At 42.2% G+C, this 21,409-nt stretch overlaps 1 protein-coding gene across 2 annotated transcripts in view; it reads right to left on the bottom strand.

The window, feature by feature from the left end:
• Positions 1 to 266: 266 nt before the first annotated feature.
• xxylt1 (xyloside xylosyltransferase 1) overlaps positions 267 to 21,409 on the bottom strand; it is a 146,833-nt gene continuing 125,690 nt past the window's right edge. For both annotated transcript variants that reach the window (XM_048604688.1, XM_048604690.1), the window contains exon 4: positions 267 to 6,845. In XM_048604688.1, the coding sequence (XP_048460645.1) occupies positions 6,449 to 6,845 (397 nt within the window). In that variant the 3' untranslated portion in view covers positions 267 to 6,448. The remainder of the gene's footprint in view (positions 6,846 to 21,409) is intronic.

Raw genomic sequence — 21,409 nt, 5'->3', positions numbered from 1 at the left:
GTGGCCTGTTTCCACACTGTAGGGATTCTATTATTATATCAATGCCCACTTCCTAACTGAAATCAAACACTTAGCTAAAACCATTAATACTCCCATTATAAAAGCACTGGAAAAGAGCCAGGAGAAACTTTAATGCTGACCATGTCTATGCTCTTTTTATAATTATTCTTTAGAGCTAAAAGAAGGACTCAAGAAGGGTGTCAGAGAAGTCATAACCAAAGGACAGTTGGTCAGTTATGATCATCAAAAAGAATGCAAGTGGACACTTTTTCTTCATCCTCCTTCATATCAAAGCTTTATTCTTCAGAAAATACCCTTTTTAAACAGAAATATAAAAGTAGTTCATATGGATACTGGCCACAGAAATGCATTTTACACTGAAATACAATAATGGAGAATATATTAGAAACCCAGTCCTTCAACAAAAAAAAACACTTCCTGACATTCAATTGCAGCTCAGTATGATCACAGCTCCTGTGTTAAAATGTATTTGTCACAAATTATTTAATATACAGAACAAGGTTTCTCAACTATCAATTCAATGTGTTGCTTAATCAATGACGTACAATATTAACTAAATTTCATGCCTGCAAAATGAAGTTGTTACAATTAGCATAACAAGAAAACAGGTTGAAAATAGAACATGGCTTGGACCCACCGGACTCTCTTCTGTGACATTGGTCCATTCATAGAAATAATGAATGGTTACTCCACAGAAGGAACCCCTTTTATCCAGCAAGTACAAACTGGCTTTCAGCAAAAGCAATTTAGGAATAAAGGTTTTTTTTCAAATGGCAGACATTGATTAGTAGGTACTGCAGGGATCAGTGCTAGGACTACAGCTATTCACACTATATATGAATAATTTAGATGAGGGAACTAAATATATCACTTCCAAATTTGCAGATGACAAAAAGCTGGGTGGAGCTGTGCGTAGGATGCAGAAAAGTTTCAGTGTGATTTGCACAGGTTTGAGCGAATGGGCAAATGCATGGCAGATTCAGTATGATATGGATAAATGTGAGGTAATCTACTTTGATAGCAAAGACAGGAGGGCAGTTCATTATCTGAATAGCTATAAATTGAGACAGGCGAATGCACAACAAGACCTGGGTGTTCTCATACACCAGTTGCTGAAGCTAAGCAGGCAGGTACAGCAGGCGGTAAAGAAGGCAAATAATATGTTGGCCTTCAGAGTGAGAGGATTTGAGTATAGGAGCATGGATGTCTTGCTGCAATTATGCAGGGCCTTGGTAAGACAACACCAGGAATATTGTGTGCGGTTTTCATCTCTTTTTCTGAGGAAGGATGTTCTCCCTAGAGAAGGATTGCAGTGAAGGTTTGCCAGACTGATTTCTGGGATAGCGAGACTAATGTATGAGCATAGGTGAATCAGTTAGGATTATATTTTCTGGAGTTCAGAAAAATGAGTGGAGAACTCGTAAAAGACTGTAACATTCTAACAGGACTAGAAAGGGTAGATACAGGATGTTCCCAATTGCGGGGGAGTCCAGAAACAGGGATCACAATCTAAAAATGTGGGGTAAACCATTTAAGGACTGAGACGAGAAGAAATTTCTTCACTAAGACAGTGGTAAGCTTATGAAATTCTTTGCCACAGAAAGGAGTCAAAGCATTGTATGATTTCAAGGAGGAGTTGATTATTGAACATAGATCTAAAGGGATCAAGGGACGTCAGACAAAAGCAGAAAATTAAGTGATTTTTGAAGAAAGATTTCAAGGAGATGAAAGATGAGGCTTGTGGCCCTAATCACTGGACAAAACTGATTTCAAAAACACAAGGGAAGTTAAGTGGGGGTCGGGCAGCTTCTAAGCTAATGACTCCCTATCAACCCTTTCTGGACTTAGTTTTCTGTTTTACATACCTGTGCAGTCAGTAAAGATTACACCCAAGAAGCTCACAGCCTTTTCCTTTTCTCAAGTGCCTGGGAATTGAATAAATTTGCCCAAAGCTGATATTATCTGGCTATCTCATAAAACCTGAAAAGTTGGACTGGGATCACTGTCCAAAGATTCAGATCTAGTTACTTGCAGTCAGAGTTGAAGGTTTTCCATCAGTATTTCATCGACAGGAATCCCAGTAAACTGAGAGAGTCATCACCTTCTATCTTTTTATTTGGGGATCCTTGACCCACAGAGAGGTTATTTCACTCTTTTCACCTCTGCAGAGACTATTGCCTTTTTGTGTTGTTTGAATGTGTCTATGTTTGAAATTAAGGGAATTTAGTTTTAGTTCTTGATTACAATTTAGATGTCAACCAATGTTTGCCACTTGGTATTACAAAAAAGCATATTCTTTTTAGTTTGTTAGAGAAGCCTGGTGAAAACCTCTTTTATACTCAGTCGTAGGACAAAATAGAAGCTATTGACCATTTGCACACATGCTGTGACTGGTGGGTTAATGAGACAACTATCAGTCCATTCCACCCAACACAGTTGTAATGTCTACAATTGCTAGATTCATCCTTACAAATATTTTGAACAATTCTCAAGTTTTCTGGCACCATCTCCTCTATTTGAGGATAGGGAGATTGTGGTGAATACCTCCACAATTTTCAGCATTACTTTCAACAGTGCCCACTCATGCACCCTATCCTGTCCCACTGATTTATTTAAACAGAATCTTCTCAGGGTCGTAAATGTGGGACCAGAAGGGCATAGCATTTCTACTTGGAGGCACAGTGGCTGGCCACGTGCAATTACATAGTGGCCACCAGTTAGATATTTCAAGGAGAGAGCTCTGGACAATCCTACAGCAAGGATGGATTGAAAACCAGCCCATGACCTCACAATGTCAAGTTCTGGTTCTGTTCATACTCAAACAGATGTGGGTAGGTAGCCACTCCTTGTAATTAGCAGTATTGGTTCGGCAGTTTGTGAGGAGTTTGCAATCCCTGAATCTCACAGCAAAATTGTGATCAAGAGATCTCATTCTGACTGGAATCAGGATGCAATGAAAGTATTTCAGGCCTATCTGGTGAATCACTTCATTGCCCTTGCCCTGCCTTCAGTGACTTTGGATCCACCTCATAACTGTCATTCATCCTAGAGCTTTCTGACTATCGCCATCAGTTAGACCTTGGCAAACTGGAAATGTCTGCTTCCTAATACATCAATTTGGCAACCTAATCCTCATTCCTCCCTCTAACATCCACAACTTGCCTCTACTATCTTCAACTCTCAGGACCTCACAGTTGACCTTACCATACGATACTTGATTTCTGCACAATTTTGCTTGAGTTAGCTTCAGGAGATATTGACCCTTCCTGTCTAGTTTAAAGTTACACCTTATGTCTCCCACAAGCCTGCAGGGGGCTTTTGCCTCCATCCCTCCCTCCCTCGTGGCTGCCACCTGATCTCAAACATTAATTCCTCCTCTTCCCCTGGTTCTTTAAAGCTTTCCATATAAGAAAGCAGATCAAACCCAGATGGAAGATTACTTTTCCAGTTCTATGTCGCCTTTAATTAGTAATGATACTGAAGGCATGTGTTTTTCAGTTGCTGCATACTTAATTCAAAGGTACAATTTAATTTGGCAAAATTTCGTTTTAATGACTGACTGTGCATGGCATGCTAATTTATTAAAAAGAGGTTTCCACCACTTGCCTTCGGGAAGCATGATTAGCATTCAATCTTGCTGTAAAACACTTTTTTTTTATTAGATTCCTTCATGACTTTTTCAATTGCTGCACTGTTTTTAAATGTGTTTTGTACCTTCTTTTTCATCTCACTTAATTTCCCACATTTAAATTATTGCTGATAATGAAAATCATCTGCCATTTTATCATGTCCCATTGCAGTTTCCTTGGGTGCTTAGAATTATTCATTGTAGCTGGTCTAGTATTAGCTTTAAATTTTGACACCAATCCCTCTAGCCCTGTATCCAACAATTAATTGGATGTACACTATAAACAGCATGCAGTGCCAAAACAGAACCCTGAGGAGAACCACAGTCCATATCTAACCATTTTTTTACAAACTGCCTATATGCTCATTCTCTCTTTCCTCCCTCCAACTCAATTTTTAATTCAATTATTACTTTACCCTGCAATTTCATATCACACAAAATTTCAATAGCTTCCTTCATGATTCATTTTAATTCTTTTGTTTCTCCAGGATGAAGTGTTGACAAAGGCTAATATTCAACCTTACAGCACTTTGCTTCATCCGATTCAAAATGTTAACTCTTGTTTCACTCTCAACAGACCCTGCCGACCAGCTTAGTTTCTTCAGTATTCTCTATGTTTGTTTCAGATTTCCAGCATCTGCAATAATTTCCTTTTATTAATGAACACCATCCTGTGCACAGAGTGGAGAACATGAAGAAGCACAGAACAGGGTGAAAAGGTACAAACAGAGGTGCAGCTCCATGAGGTTCAACCTGATGGTCCCTAGGCCAGTTACTCTTTTAGTAACTCGGCACACAAATTCAGACCTCACTACTGCCTTTAAATATAGTTTGCTGTCTCAACATTAGCACTTTGTGGAGCCATTTTAAAGTCTGTTTAGCAGCTAGATCTATGTGACTGTTGAATAGAACCGCAGGCCACAATAGAAAGTTGGCAGAAAGGACGATTGGGCACAACGTATTATGTAATCAATCTGACATTACCCATTTTATTAACCAATGTACAAATCTTACGCATTTCAACTTTTACTTTCACCAGTTTTAAGGTGGATAGTGACAAAACAACATTCATTTCCACCAGTAATGAATTTAATGTGTTCTGAATAGACAAACAAACCTACAAATCATATAGAAAATCAGTATCAAAACTGCTCATTTACATGTATTGCAAAAAAAAGGCTTTACTCAATTTACAAGGTCACAGAAATAACTTAAACAAAGGTAACTTCAATTGTCTTTTTTCAAAGAGGCAAAACCGTTTGGGGAATTGAGTTTTAAATATTGCGTTAACCACAATGAGAAAGCTACATAAACATTACAGACATGGCTGGAAGAAAACAATTTCTAAAGTGAACGACAGCTGTCCCTTATGGGACAGATAATTAGTTAGGGGTAAGTGGGAGGCTGAGAGAGGGGGTGAATAAGTGAGTTAACTGGCTGGTTCTATACAAAGCAGTTTGCAGGAGGAGGAAAACCCAGCTTCTGACCCCGTTATTGCATGAACTCTGGCAAGGCCAGCTCAGACTGGACCCCAAATGAAGTGAATCAAGGTCAGTGTTTATTAAACCCAGTACTTTAACTTGGTCTCAGTCCACAATGATCTGCACTTGGGGCTTAGTCTTTTCTCTCTCTCTCTCTCTCTCTTCCACCTCCCCACTCCCCTCAGCTGTACTTCTTAATCAAAAAGGCAAAAATATGTTTTTTGAGTTAACCATTAGAGAAATTTTAGAAAAAAAAATTAGACGTACTAAAATTCAAATTTCACCATCTGTTGAGGTGGAATTCAAACATATGTTCCCAGCACATTACTGTGACTTTACTAGTCCAGTGACAATATCACAATGCCACTACCTGCCCCGCTGCTCTGTAGCTTGCACTTTTTAATAGTCATTACTATTAATGACTCATTTAAATGATGAATTTATTGATTTAGAATTGTAATTTTGCCTGAAATTCATGTATACTGTTATGGAAAATCCATCTTTCTGAAATTTAGTCACCAGCCCCACAAGTATGAGAAAATTTGCAATAGGCCTGGCCATGCATAAAGATATAAAGGAAGAGATGGCACATAGCTTCTGTCTTTTCATGTTCCAGTTCTTTTTTTCCTTTTAATTCAGTTGCTGAATTCAGAGAGGACTTTATAGAAAAGTGGACTGTATCCAATGTGAAAACTGGAGGATATCAGGTGCTTTATTTGGAATTAATTTAACATGGTGCAAGTTTCAAAAGAAGTAATCAAAAGAAGGCAAATTGCTCTGTGCATGTCATGATGTAAAGAACAAATACAATTTGATACAAATCAGTCATCAATGTGTAGATATTTAAAAAGTATTTGTACAGGCAATGCAGTGGTACACATGGAGTAGGACCAAGTGGATCCATATCAAACCACTGGTTTCTCCTGCAGCAAAATGGTCCATCAAGAAGATTGCACCATATTCTGTCACTTAAACTAGCAACAATGGGAAATCAGGTAGAGAAAATACTGATTGTTTTTGGGCAAACATGTACAAGGAGAACATAGCACACTTTTTGATTATTCGTACTTTCTAGGCTTTGATAAATTTCACTATTTTATTTTTGTGCATTTAGCATTTCAATGACTCTCTCAAAACGAGAGTTTTGAAATCTGTCCCGAAAGAGGAGGGAGAACAAATGAGAGGGGATAAAGATAGAAGTTATAAAATGGGTATAATGAATGAAAAGTATTTCAAGTAGTATGAGCACATTTTTCTAACAATAGAAAATATTGTGCATTGTAAGGCATCTGCAAACACTTTCAAATATTTCATTTACTCAGTCATCTGGGATTGGGGTGTTGCAGTTTCCATGGTAAATTTTTACTTGCCCATCACATTTGAAGTACAGATCAAAGACCTCAGCATAACCGTGATCCCGCCACCAAGTACAGAGCTGTCTGTTGTTTGTGCAATCCAGAATGTGGAAGAGGTCTATGTACTCCATTCCGATCAAGGTAAAGAAATCTTGGTCACCTAGGTGACCTTTAAAATGATACTTTTCTGCGAGTTTCCGTACATTCTCCATATTCAGAAGTTGATTGTAGCGTTCTGACTGCCGCATAGCTTCTAAATTTAGCAGCATGACTCCACTATTGAATCCAGGGAGGCCGTCCGGTGGAGGATCACCAACCTTAGTTTTGGGATTTTCTCTGCGGTACTGCCAGAAGGTGTGCCTTTTCAAAATGAAACAAAACAATTAAGAGGTAGCATCAATAAGCCTCATGTTAATGTGACCGTTAAAACAGTATCACAAACAACCTTTCAATATAAACGTGAGTCTGGAATTTTCTGCAATGGTCAGATCAGCAACTGGGGAGGTGATGGCTTAATGGTATTATCGCTGGACTGTCAATCCAGAGACCAGATAATGTTCTGGGGACCAGGATTTGTATCCCACCACGGCAGATGGTGGAATTTGATTTCAATAAATATCTGGAATTAAGAGTCTAATGATGACCATGGACCCATTGCCGATTGTTGGAAAAACCCATCTGGTTCACTAATGTCCTTACCTGGTCTGGCCTACATGTGACTCCAGACCCACAGCAAAATGGTTGACTCTTAACTGCCCTCTGGGCAATTAGGGATGGGCAATAAATGCTGGCTTAGCCAGAGATGCCCTCATCTCGTGAATAATAAAGAAAAAAATTCAGTAAATTTCCTGCTCTGGTCACTGATTTCAGTCTTGATAGGTTATTCTTTATTTTCTGAATTTCTAATTAATTGCAGAAAGCAAACCAGCAAATCAGATGTGATGTGCCCAATATAACAGCTGCAAACTCTCTCATCTTTGTTTTGGAACAAGTGTAGGTTATCAGAAATAGCGATTGACTTCTCCCAGAAAAAAGGCTTGGACTGTCTGCTGACCAGACAGTTGTTATTCCAGTGTAGGTGGGAGTTGTGTATGGAGATCTTGTGGAATCCGCATTGTAACAGACTCTGAAGGAATTTCTCTGCAAATTGAAAGTATTGCTGGACAATTCCTCGTCATCAATTCAGAGGATTCCAATGAACTTAAGTAAACAGTTACAAGGGAATAGTTAGATTATTAAATACTTAGTCTAACTCCTGAGTAACTACCCAACCTACCCCATAGTTACCTCTCGTGCCCCGCAACTAGACCTCCCTCGACCCATTTCACCCTGTGGACCTTGTACCCGAGACTTGACCCTACATCAGGCCCCAGGAGCTGATTCTCCCCCTTCCTTCAGCCACTTCAGAGTAGACTTATCTCCATCCACTCCAGACCCAAGCCATCAGCACGTGCCCCAGACATGACCTCCCTCCAACCCCGAGACCTGTGACCCCTTCCCCCAGCAGCCCCCTTTCCCTGATGAAGATCCATTCTGCCTTATCCCTCCCTGAGATACAGCCTTCCCTTCCCCTGACCCAACACCCACACTCCCCAGCCCCCATTGGACCTGATTTCTCTCACCCACCCTGACCTATCCTCAACACTTCATCAATTTTCTCACCCCTTTCACCCTGGCACTCTACCCACCTGGATCCCTACCCAGCCAGCATCCTACTTACCTGGTGTCCCACTCTTATCATCCCAACATCGTAACCCATACTCACCTGATACACTTATTATTTGACAGCAATTGTCAAAGTGGCTGTCTGTGATTCTGGACCTTCCAATTCCAGAATTCAGCAACTGACCACTGTGCAGAACGTGGTTGCCTTCCACCGAGATTACTGCACCATAACAAGACAGTCAGAACAGACTGAAGAAGCCCTGGGCAGAATCTGCTCTCAGAAATGTAGAGCTCTGTCGTTTCATTAAAAAAAGGAGCAGGGGTGTAAACCAACTTTGATTGTCACTCCTCAGAAAATCTGGTCCTTCGTCATCGTCACAATTAGTGAGTGAGGAGAAAGCCTTCTGAAACAGGCCCGAGCTCAAATAAATGTCAGGCCTCAGTAAAAGCAAAGTAACTTTTGGTAGATAAACAAAATGATTAAACTGATATTTCATACTGCTGTAGAATATTTTACTTCAAATGTCAGAAAAGAGCTGGGGGCAGCATCATCCAATTTAAGGACTGATGTTTATTGTAACAACATTTTTTGCATCCTATAGCCAAGTTAATTTGCACAATTCTTTCTGTGGTTATTTCAAACTGATCTCACTATTCACAATAACAAGTAATAACTTAGAAAGAGATACTGTTAAAGAAACAAAAGAATGGCTAATAATACACTTCCATTGGCATAACAATGCAATGGTTTATGAACCTGCCTTTCAACATCTTAGAATGAAGAAAGCTATTTGCATGTCATTAAAATGCAATCAGGGAAGGGATTTAATATTTACAAATCCGACTATTGCTAGATGTACAGTGCAAAATTTGGTCAGTGTAAGTGACAGCAGAAAGAAACAGACTTAAATTCAGAAAATTAAGTGGGGTTTCTCCCCAGTGACTGGCCACCTTTGGGTGGCTCAGTCACCTTCTTCCCACCTCAGGGCGCTAACAGGGGCGGGGGGGTTGGGGTGTTAAAGCACGGGTCAATACTTGGGCTGAATGAGCAGAGGACTTCCCTCACCTACCCTCAGTTTGTTTCTCTTTAGTGCCACCATATCCCAGATTTCAGGGTATGGAATCTAGTCACTTGGTACCAGGGTTTCGCTAATAAAACACAGACCTATGCATTCTGGGAATCTAAAACAAAAACAGAAGGTTTGGCACCATTTAGAGAGAGAAAACAGAGTTAACGTTTTGAGCCTGGTGATTCTTCATCAGAACAGGTAATTCTGCTTTCTTGGCACAGATGCTGCCAGACCTGCTGAGTTTCTGTTTCTGTTCCAGGGTTTCTTAAGTATGAGTCAGCCTGGATTTCTAAAGGGGAAATCGTTGTTTAACTAACTTGCTGGAGCTTTTTGAAGAGGTAACAGAAAGGGACAATGATGTAATATACATGGACTTCCGTAAGGTGTTTGATACAATGCCACACAGCAGACTTGAGGCTATTTATAGGTTGTAGCAATGCGAATAGAAAATTGGTGAAGGGATAGGAGACAGAGAGTAATGGGCAATGGATGTTTGTCGAGCTGGAGGAAGGATTGTACTGGAGTATCCCAGTGTTCAGAGTCACTCCTCTTGCCCACTATTAATACCAACCAGCACCCCTAACACACACCAACACCACCCCCTTGTCTGCCCCGATACTCTCATTCATTCCTTCTGCTGACGTCCACTCTGGGGGATGGATAGCTCCTCGTCCAGTGACCCCCAGCACAACAGCCTCGGGTGCCTACAACATCCTACCCCTGCCAGCCTTGAGCACACTCCCACTGGCCCTAACTCTCCTCCGTTATTATTGCCAGTCCTGATATCCCTACCCTCTGCCAGTCCTGACATTCCCCCAACATCCTACTGTCACAGGCCCTAATGCAGTCCAGCTCCACCCTACCAGCACCCCCAACCTACCCGAAGAACTCCACCATTTTATCTGGCAACCTACCCACCTGGCAAGCTACTCACCTGATACTGTATTCACCTGGTACTCTACAACCTGATATCCTAACCCCTTAACTAAATGCCACCCTAACGCCACACTTACCTTACAGCTGTAAAAAAGCCCGTCTGTGCTGCTGGACATTTAAACCACAGAATATGACACAGCAAAACTCTGCGTGGTTTGATTCCTCCACTTCCCCCATCCCCAACTATCCTGCATGAAGAGGGAAGTGTTTAATTTCACGTGTGCTCCTCATTCCTGCAGGAGAATTCCTGTCTAGAAATATCAAGCTCAGAACTAACAGAGAAAGAGGTGGAGTGGCAGTCTGACTGTGGTTGACGCTCCTTGGAAAGCCAAGCCAAAATGACAGCACATCATACAAACTATCTGATTATCCACAATCATGTTGGGTTCTAGACTCTGTGTACTCAAGAGGGCCCACTTACAGTTTCTTCAGTTGCCTTCTTCAGCCAATTGCTGCACTTCCCAGGAAGAAAAATGAATGATCCTACATACAGAGTCCTCTCCTGATATCATATGTCTGAATTTCGCTGAAGACATGCATTGCCTGCAATTAATTTATTGGCATGGTGGCATTATGCACATTCAAGAATAGAAAGATAAAATCATAATCACTAAACTGGAATTGACTATACGTCCTTATGTTGCATTAAGTAATGTAAATTATTTTTGAAAAATAAATTCCTCCTCCACTTACAGAAACATGCCTTTCACTTAGTACTATGGATTGGTGCTGCACTTGGACTGAGAATGAAGCCAGCTGTGTGGGCATGTGCAAGGGCCAGGTTTAGAAATATACTACCGCAGAAAAGGCATAAGTTGGTAGTGAGCTCCAGTAAGAAGAGCTGCTCATTTTATAGAAAGTGGGGTTGTACATGCCAACCACTCATGTTTGGACACTGTGCCCATTATGGTGGAGGGAAGACCTTAAAGCTCAGTGCACAGCTGCAATTATGGGCTCAGTGCAGATGCCCCATTTGTTACCGTTCATTCAATATTAAGGGGAGGCATTTCCTACAACTTTCACACTCAGCAGACTAGAAGTGTTGTGGAGTATAGTAAAAATTAAAATATGCCATGCAAAACCAATTTCAAATGTGGCAATTAACACAGCTATCAATTTTAACCCCAAGGAGACAAAGGGACATAGGAATTAAGAGCGGGGAAGGCAATTCAGTCCTTTGAGCCCACTCTGCCATTTAACATGATCATGGCTGATCTTATCCTAGTCTCAACTCTACTTTCCTGCTTGTTCCCCATAACCCTTTATCCCACTTTTCAGCAGATACATATCTAATTCTTTCTTGATTCTGCCTCCACTGCACTTTGGGGCACTCAGTTCCATTGATTCACAACCCCCTGAGAGAAGTAGTTTCTCCTCATCACAGTTTTGAACTTACCTCCTCTTACTCAATGTCTAAGCCATCTTGTTCTAGATTGTCTCACAAGGGGGATCATCTCTTCAATGTCCACCTTATCAATCCCCTTTAGCATTTTATATACCTCAATCAAACCCCCCCCCCCCCAATCCCAATCTTCTGAATTCCAGTGAGAAGAAGCCCCAACTATTCAACCACTCCTCGTACGACAGCCCTTTCATCCCTGGAGTCAACCTGGTGAACCTCCTCTGATCTGTCTCCAGTGCCACCACATCCTTCCTCATGTAAGCCCACCAAAACTGGACACAATACTCCAAGTGTGGTCTCACCAACACCTTATATAATTGTAACAATACTTCTTTACCTTTATAATACAGTCCTTTTATAATACCTGCCAGAATTCCATTTGCTTTTTCTTATATGCTGCACCTTCATACCACTTTCTGTGATTTCATACACAAGGACACCCAGATCCATCTGCACTGACACACTTTGAATCGGCTTCCCATTTAACTAATAATATGCCCTTTTATTTTTCTGGCCAAAATAGACAACCTGGCACTTATCCACAATAAACTGCATCTGCCAGATTCTGACCCATTCTCTTAAACTCTTTATCTCCTCATCACTGCCTGCTATCTCATCTATTTTAGCACCATCTGTGAACTTTGCTAATGTTACACTCTGTCCCTGTTTGCATATCATTTATATAGATTGCAAATAGTTGAGGTCCGAGAACTGAACCCTGCAGCACCCCACTAGTTACAGCTCACCATTCAGAGATGGACCCATTTGTCCTGACCCTCTGTTTTCTGTTAGTCAGCCAATCCTCTATGTTTAAACCGCTGGGATCTAACCTTCTGGATCAGTCTTTTATACAACAGCTTGGCAAATGCCTTATGGAAGTCTAGGTACACCACATCCACCAGATCCCCATTATCCTTCACAGAATCCCTACATTGTGGAAACAGGCCTTTCAGCCCAACAAGTCCACACCAACCCTCAGACCATCCCCCCCAGATCCATCCCCTAATCCACACATCCCAGAACACTATGGACAATTCAGCATGGTCAATACACCTAAGCTGCACATCTTTGGACTGTGGGGGGAAACCAGAGCACCCAGAGGAAACCCACACAGACACGAGCAGAATGTGCAAATTCCACACAGACAGTCACCCAAGGGTGGAATTGAACCTGGGTCCCTGGCACTATGAGGCATCAGTGCTAACCACTGTGCTACTGTGCCACCCATTATCCACCTTGCTGGTTACATTCTCAAAGAACTCTAGCAAGATTGTCAAACATGACTTGCCCTTCATGAAATCGTGTTAACACTACTGAATTGAACTTTGTTGTTCCAAGTGTTCGGTTATCTCCTCTTTTATGATTGATTCCAGCAAGTTCTCCACTACAGAGCTCAAACTAACTGGTCTATAATTTCCCACCTTCTGCCTATCTCTGTTTTTGAGTAAGGTGAATTCAGTTATCATTTCTGCTCACGTCTGGTTGATCTGATCAGCAGCTTTTGCATTCAAATCTCAAATACATGTCACAGAATGATATCTTGTCACAGTCAGGACACAGGAGTTAAATAATATGTTGTGAAGAAACTGAACTGCTTGAAGTTACTGAACATAATTATGTTATACATTATCTGTCATTTTAATCTACTTGCCCGCATCTTTTATTGTTGCCTGTATACATTCCACAATGAGAATGTCTGAATAATTTTTGTTGAAATTCATTTGGTTTATTGATTAGATTTAACATGCATGATGTAAGGTCCCTTGATGGAGTATAAATAACACGAGCATCCTTTAAAGCTGCAGTTTCCAAAGCAATTTACTTTAACATCAATGTTTTAATCTTGGAGCATATCAGGTCATCTATCAAAACCATTCTGCCAAATATACCTGTTAGAAATAATTAATGTCCACTTCTAACTTGAATCTGTACTAACTATTTTGATATGCTGACCCTGCAAAGTTGTGCGTTGTCATTTCAATATGTTATTGCGTCCGATGGCAAAGGTGTAGTTACAGGACAGTGGACTATCACTTTGCAATTGCATTCATAATTCAATTAGATTCATTCAAAATAAATGTAGCAAAAAGAACAGATGCATCATTATTTTTGTTTCTCTTTTCGGTTCCTTATACCTACCCAGTCCCTTAGACCGACCATTCTTTACAATTCTCTATGTGCTTTTCTTTAGTTCTACGTTATCATTTACCTCCTTTGTCAACCGTGGCTTAAGAGGCTAAATAGAACAAGGTAATTCTTGTGAGGTTGAGCCTCACTCAATAGGAATGCAGATTAACAGAGAATTTTGCACATTCATTTTCTCAGTCTGCAATCTTAGTGAATGAAAGGCATACTACAGTATTTTTCACATTTGACTCAAGTGCCTGATGCTGATTCTTCTCTAGAGAACACTAATATTCCTCAACAAAATCTGAGAATGACACAGGTGCTAATGAGAAGCAATAAAGTTGGTTGTTAGTGTAATCACATTTCATAAATAGATTAATGTTAAATCCCAAAGCTCAACAAAATGGACAATGTGTAACTTCCTGTATGTTTTCACATTACTGGTGCTTATACAGAAATAGCCACGGAACAGGAAACCAAGATTCACAGTGCAGATGTAAGAATTTGGAAAAGCGACCATGGTAAACCTATTTCTGGCAGCTATAATAATCCATTGCCCCAAATCAAACAGTTTCATATACAAACCCTAATTTTGTGAAATTGGGAAATCTATGCTGGGTGTTTGGCCCATAGAATATTGAAATGACAGTGCACAACTTTGCAGGATCAGCTCATTGAAATAGTTAGTACAGATGTTACAATAATGGAACAGGACTCCAAAATATTTATAGTCTTTTTCTTAACTTTTAAGTTCAAAATGTTGTTTTTAAAAGGAGCACTGCTACAGAACATCAGATTTAAATTCAGTGACTATCTGGCAAAGTCCTGTGTGAAGCTGATGGAATGCAACACCTAAAGTGTCAAAGAAATTTCCAACAGACTGACGTGTGATTTCTTGCGATTTACAAAGATAATGAGGGACTGACTAATCCCTGGTCAACAACAAGCCACCACTGTTACACAAGAACTGGGGTTAAAAAGTCAGTTTCAACTCTATTGGAGTGGATATGTGGGACTAAATACTCTAATGTATACCTCGCTGTGTTTGATTGTTATCATGAGGTAACTGACCCAGTCAAAGAACTGAGATAACAAGGTGTAGAGCTGGATGAACACAGCAGGCCAAGCAGCATCAGAGGAGCAGGAAAACTGACGTTTCGGGTCTGGACCCTTCTTCAGAAATGGGGGAGGGGAAGGGGATTCTGAAATAAAGAGAGAGAGAGGGGGAGGCGGATGGAAGATGGATAGATAGGGGGAGAGGAGACGGACAGGTCAAGGAAGCAGGGACAGAGCCAGCAAAGGTGAGTGTAGGTGGGGAGTTGGGGTGGGGATTGGTCAGTCAAGGGAAGACGGACAGGTCAAGGAGGCGGGGATCAGGCTGGCAGGTAGGAGGTTGGGGTAAGGGTGGGGGTTGAGGTGGGAGGAGCGGATAGGTGGGAGAAAAGACGAATACGTCAGGGAGGCGGGGACGAGCTAGGCTGGCTTTGGGATGAGGTTGCAGGCGGGGAGATTTTGAAGCTTGTGAAGTCCACATTGATACCATTCGGCTGCAGGGTTCCCAAGTAAAATACGAGGTGCTGTTCCTGCAACCTTCGGGTAGCATCGTTGTGGCACTGGAGGAGACCCAGGATGAACATATCGTCCAAGGAATGCCCCAACTGCCCTGGTCAACGCATTGTCTGCTCCTGCTGCTCCCGCCCCACCGAACCTATCTCCACTTATCTCGATTTCATTTTCTCCCCCCGGTCCAGGAACTCCCCACCTACGTCCGTGACACCACCCACGCCCTCCACCTCCTCCAAAACTTCCAATTCCCCGGTCCCCAACACCTCATCTGCCCCATGGACGTCCAGTCCCTATATACTTGCATTCCCCATGCAGATGGTCTAAAGGCCCTCCGCTTCTTCCTGTCCCGCAGGCCCGACGAATCCCCCTCCACTGACACCCTCATCTGCTTAGCTGAACTCGTCCTCACCCTCAACAATTTCTCCTTCAATTCCTCCCACTTCCTACAGACAAAGGGGGTGGCCATGGGTACCCGCATGGGCCCAAGCTATGCCTGCCTCTTGGTAGGATATGTGGAACAGTCCCTCTTCCAAAGCTACACTGGCCCCGTCCCCCACCTCTTCCTCCGTTATATCTATGACTATCGGCGCCACCTCGTGCTCCCACGAGGAGCTCAAACAGTTCATCCACTTTATTAACACCTTCCACCCCAACCTTAAGTTCACCTGTACCATCTCTCTCCTTCCTGGATCTCTCTGTTTCCACCTCTGGCAACCACCTGGAAACTGATATCTATTTCAAGCCTACCGACTCCCACAGCTACCAAGAATACACCTCCTTTCACCCACCTTCTTGCAAAAATGCCATCTGCTATTCCCAATTCCTTCGCCTCCGCCACATCTTCTCCCTAGATGGGGCGTTCCACTCCCAGACATCCCAGATGTCCTTGTTTTTCAAGGACTGCAACTTCCCCTCCACAGTGGTCGAAAACACCCTCGACCACAGCTCTCGTGTTTCCTGCAACTCATCCCTCACACCCCCTCCCTGCAATAACAACCAAAACGGAATCCCCCCTCATCCTCGCATACCACCCCACCAACTTCCGGATTCAATGCATCATCTTCCGCCACCTGCAATCTGACCCCACTAACAAGGACATTTTTCCCTCCCGAACCTTTTCTGCCTTTCGGAGGGACCACTCTCTCCGTGACTCCCTTGTCCGCTTCACACTCCCCTCTAGTCCCACCAGCCCTGGCACTTTTCCCTGCAACAGCAGGAAGTGCTACACCTGCCCCTACACCTCCCCACTCACCCCCATCCCAGGCCCCAAGAAAACCTTCCACATTTAGCAGATGTGCAGGTGAACATTTGTTTAGGTGGTATACAGTATCCGCTGTTCCTGATGTGGCCCAAGCGGAGGCTTGGAGACCGCTTTGTGGAACACCTACGCTCGGTTCGCACTAAACAACTGCACCTCCCAGTCACGAACCACTTCAACTCCCCCTCCCACTTCTTGGATGACATGTCCATCCTGGGCCACCTCCAGTGCCACAACGATGCCACCCGAAGGTTGCAGGAACAGCACCTCATATTTCGCTTGGGAACTCTGCAGCCCAATGGTATCAATGTGGACTTCACAAGCTTCAAAATCTCCCCGACCCCGACCTCATCCCAAAACCAGCCCAGCTCATCCCTGCCTCCCTGATCTGTCCGTCTTTTCTCCCAGCTATCCGCTCCTCCCACCTCAAACCCCACCCCCACCTCCTACCTACCAGCCTTATCCCTGCCTCCTTGACCTGTCCGTCTTCCCTTGACTGACCAACCCCCATCCTAACATCCCACCTACGCTCACCTTTACTGGCTCCATCTCCGTCTCCATGACCTGTCCGTCTTTTCTCCCACCTATCCGCTCCTCCCACCTCAACCCCCACCCCCACCTCCTACCTACCCACCTCCTTGACCTGTCCATCTTCCCTTGACTGCCCAACCCCCATGCTAACTCCCCACCTACACTCACCTTTACTGGCTCCATCCCCACCTCTTTGACCTGTCTGTCTCCTCTCCACCTATCTTTTCCTCTATCCATCTTCTATTCGCCTCCTCCTCTCTCCCTATTTATTTCAGAATCCCCTTCCCCTCACCCATTTCTGAAGGGTCCAGACCTGAAACATCAGCTTTCCTGCTCCTCTGATGCTGCTTGGCCTGCTGTGTTCATCCAGCTCTACACCTTGTTATTTCAGTTTTATCAGAACTAGTTTTACCAGCGCAGTGAGAATGGATGTTACCAAAATGTTAACTCTGCTTTTTCTGCTCAGACGCTGTCAGACCTGCTGAGTTTTCCCCGCAACTTCTGTTTTTGTTTCTGATTTCCAGCATCTGTAGTTCTTTTGGGTTTTTTTTTGGTTACACTGTCTCCTTTTGGAACAACTTTGGTTGGATCCTGGAGAAAGGGAAGGGATCCTTTCTAAATAAACCTTGTTGCAACAAGCCAAGGGTGCGGGTGAATAAAGAGGGAGAACCAGTTCATTCCTCCTCACCCAGGGGCTTAACAGTTTTAGGCATCCATTTGGAACTATTAAAAATGGAGAACCTTGCCCAGGTCTGGTGATTACACAAAGCAGAACAATATTAATTGATGGGTACCATACATGGATGTTGGAGTATAGACTATGGTTTGGACTCTTCCAAAACCAAGGAACAAAGGTATACTTCATGCCCTCTTGAGCGGACGGCTTAAAACATGCAGGTCTCTGCAAACAAGGCCATGATCACTCACTTGATGAACATGTGGGCAGTCAGTTGATTGACTTAGCATATCTCACTGTTGATGGCTTGAAAAGATTCAGTCCTTGAGGAAAGTTGCTCCTGTGATTAAGGTTAGCATAGGATCAGCATAGGAATGCTGTACTCCCTTTACAGTGTAGAGGTGCCAAGCACAGTGTCCCTTAAACATCAAACAAGCACGGGATGAAGATGCCAGAACTAGAGGCTATTGTGGCAAGATACTGGAATTGCGGGGTGTAAGTAACCATAATATAGGGCAATTTGTGGGAAACAAGGTTAAAGTGAGGTAATGGAGAAAATGTTTTTCAAGAGCACAGACTGTTCAGTAAAGAGAGTGGGGAGAAGAAGTTGAGTTGTCTATATGTCAGAAATGCTCAGCAGATATGTGTTCATACCAAAGGAGGATGGAATCTGAAGAACAAAATGATCTGGTTACATATTTCAAATGAAAAAATAATCAAGCTCATACTAGAGGTATACCAAGGATCGCCAAATTGGCAGAAGGCAATTAAAAAGGATACACATTGATAGGAATCATATTTTAATGGGATATTTCAACTAATCAAATCTGATGTGGAAAAACTGACGCAGTTCAAATCAATGCTATCTCTAATTTCCTTCTGGAGTTTTTGCCTGTTTGTTGCACTGCATAGTCCCTTTAAGATTGTTATGCGGTCACAGACACACATATCTTAATAGAGATCATCCTAAGAGAGACTGCTCCATGAATATTTCAAAATCCCTGTTGAGCAAGAGGAAAATTAAATTAATGGTGCAGAATAAGCTGATAAGATTAGAAATTTTAAAAAAATGCACTTACTGAGTGTGGCTTTCGACAGAAAGCCAGCAGATGGGTGAGAAAGGGAGTTACGTGACAAGGAGTAGGAAGTACTCCTTTGCTTATTCTAACTTTTTATCCCTGTCGTAATCGGTTCTTACTCTACTACAGGGCAAGAAGCTAGCAGGTTGGTAAGTATCCAGTGAGTAGTCAAAGTTTATTCCAAAGAGTTAAAATAGAATAGCAACTGCTGATATGATTAATATATAAAATGAAAGTAAGTGAAGACAATAATTAAGTAGTTAATTAATACACAGTAAGGATAACAGGACAGGTGATGAGTCATGACTTAGCCTGTGCGATCCAAGGCAAACGTAAGTGTTTGCGGATCAAGCAAATTTGACTCGCTGTTTAAGAGCTGGAGGCTAAACTACAGACATTGCCATGTGACAGGGAGGGGGAATGTTACGTGGATATTTCATTCCAGGAGGTGGTCACACCCCTTAGGATAGGATCTTCTGACTGTTCAGGGAAACGGGGATGTGACTCCAAGTGAGGCAGGAAACGCAAACCGGGAGGGTGGGAGGGCAGGAGGGCAGCAACTCAACAAGGTTTGAGGTTCCTTCAGCTTGTTTGGGTGAGAGCAAGGCCTGTATGGAGAATGAGAGAACTGACCATGGCACCATGGTACAGGAAGCCATTCAAGTGAGGGGAATAAAAAAGGAATGTTGTGTTGTAAGGGGAATTTTCTTGTTCATTCATGGAATGTGGGCATCGCTGACTGGGCCAGCAGCCTAACCCTAGTGGCAAGGATTTGAGACAAACGTAATGATTTGTTTCATCACATCTAATTACTGAAATCACCCACTGAATTCCTCTATTAGCTTGCTCAGGTGTGCACAGAGGTTTTCTGGAAAGAACCAGTTTTCTTTCTCTTTGACATTTTCTAGTGTTTTCTCCTGCCTTGGGAATTATTGCAGCACTATTATTTAATTGGGAGGGCTACAGACCCAGTCTCAGCATAAGTGCATTCACAGCACTAATTCTGTGTGTTAAGTCTCTGTCCTTTCCTTGCATTTAACAGTTCAGCTTGTTCAATTTTGAGCTATGTCTATAAGGAACCCAAAGTCAAGCAACCATTGCACTGTCTGACAGCTCACTGCACACTTCATTTCTTGACTTAAGGCATCAAATTTGTAGGTCCTTCCCTCAAATTAATCACCTCCCATCAGCACAGAGAATTAATCATAGGCAGCATCAAGTTCATCAAATAAGGATTTAAACAAGTGGCATTGAATGACTCTTGTTCATTGAGTTTACAATCTTAACAAAAAATCCATTCCATGAGAAAAATCCATAACTATACTCACTAATGCTTGCTGTGGATTATACAGTGGTGAGTGACAAAATAGGGGGAATTAGGATCGTTGGTGACCAAAATGCAACAAAGCCAACATTAGCACCAAGCATCGCATCAGTTGTGGAAACCTGCTTCTTGATTGGAATGTTCTTCTCAAGCATACACCTTTTGAATTTGTTGCAGATTTTTTTTTCCATTATCAACACGCCCTCCTCTCTCTTTAACAGGCAAAAGAATGAAAAAGATTATCTTTAGTTGTTACATTCTTAAAAATCACACACAGAAAATCAGCCGGACTGTGTTGGTCATGTTGATGCATTCATTATACAGCAGTAAGAGCATTCACAGTCTGTCAGGTCGTGTTGTATTTACATAAAGTCATCTTCAGACATAGATCCCACTCATTTTGATATTGTGCATATACCAAATGGCTTACTCTAAATTGTTACTATTATTATTTGTCCTTTGTTGTGAAAGTCTTTGAATAAAGATTGAGCAGCCACCGTCATTGCTTCTTTAATTACTTTGTCTTCTGTGAATGCATTTTTGCATTTAACCAGGAGATTGTGAATGTGAAATGATGCTTCATTGCTGGCCTCACCACAGAATCATTCACAATCACATTTCTTGCTCCTACATTGTAACTTCTGTCTTCCTATTTATCAACTATATGCAATCCTTTGTCACTATCAAGCAAAAAAATCAGTTTTCTTAAGTGCACCGGTAATACATAGCTCTATCTCAATATCAAACCCCCAACCCCACCTCCAGACTCCTTACTATTCCTAAATTAGGTTATGACCAAGTCTGGAGGGGGTGGACATTCCTCTTTTTTCACTTCTGATGTTGATATAACAATTTGAATAATTTTAAAATGATGTGCTTTTTAAAAATCCAATATGTAGATTCGTAGAACCATAGAGTCATACAGCACAGAAACAGATCCTTCGCACCAACCAGTCATACCAACCGTAATCCCTAACTAAACTAGTCCCACCTGACTGCATTTAGCCCATATCCCTGAACATTTCTTACTCATGTACTTTTAAACGTTGTAACTGTACCCACATTCACCACTCACCCTGGAAGTTCATTCCACACACTAACCACTCTCTATGCAAAGAAAGTTGCCCCTCATGTCTTTTTTAAATTCTTTCTCCTCTCGCCTTAAAAATATACCCCTTAATCTTGAAATCCCCCACCCTAGGGAAAAGACAACTGCCATTCACCTGATCTATACCCCTCATGATTTTATAAACCTCTATAAAGTCACCCCTCAACCTCCTACACTCCAGT

The sequence above is a fragment of the Rhincodon typus genome, chromosome 13 (assembly GCF_021869965.1).
Source record: "Rhincodon typus isolate 14 chromosome 13, sRhiTyp1.1, whole genome shotgun sequence".
NCBI lineage: Eukaryota > Metazoa > Chordata > Chondrichthyes > Orectolobiformes > Rhincodontidae > Rhincodon > Rhincodon typus.
The sequence above is the reverse complement of the archived record's forward strand: the minus strand, read 5'-3'. Positions and strand labels throughout refer to the sequence as shown.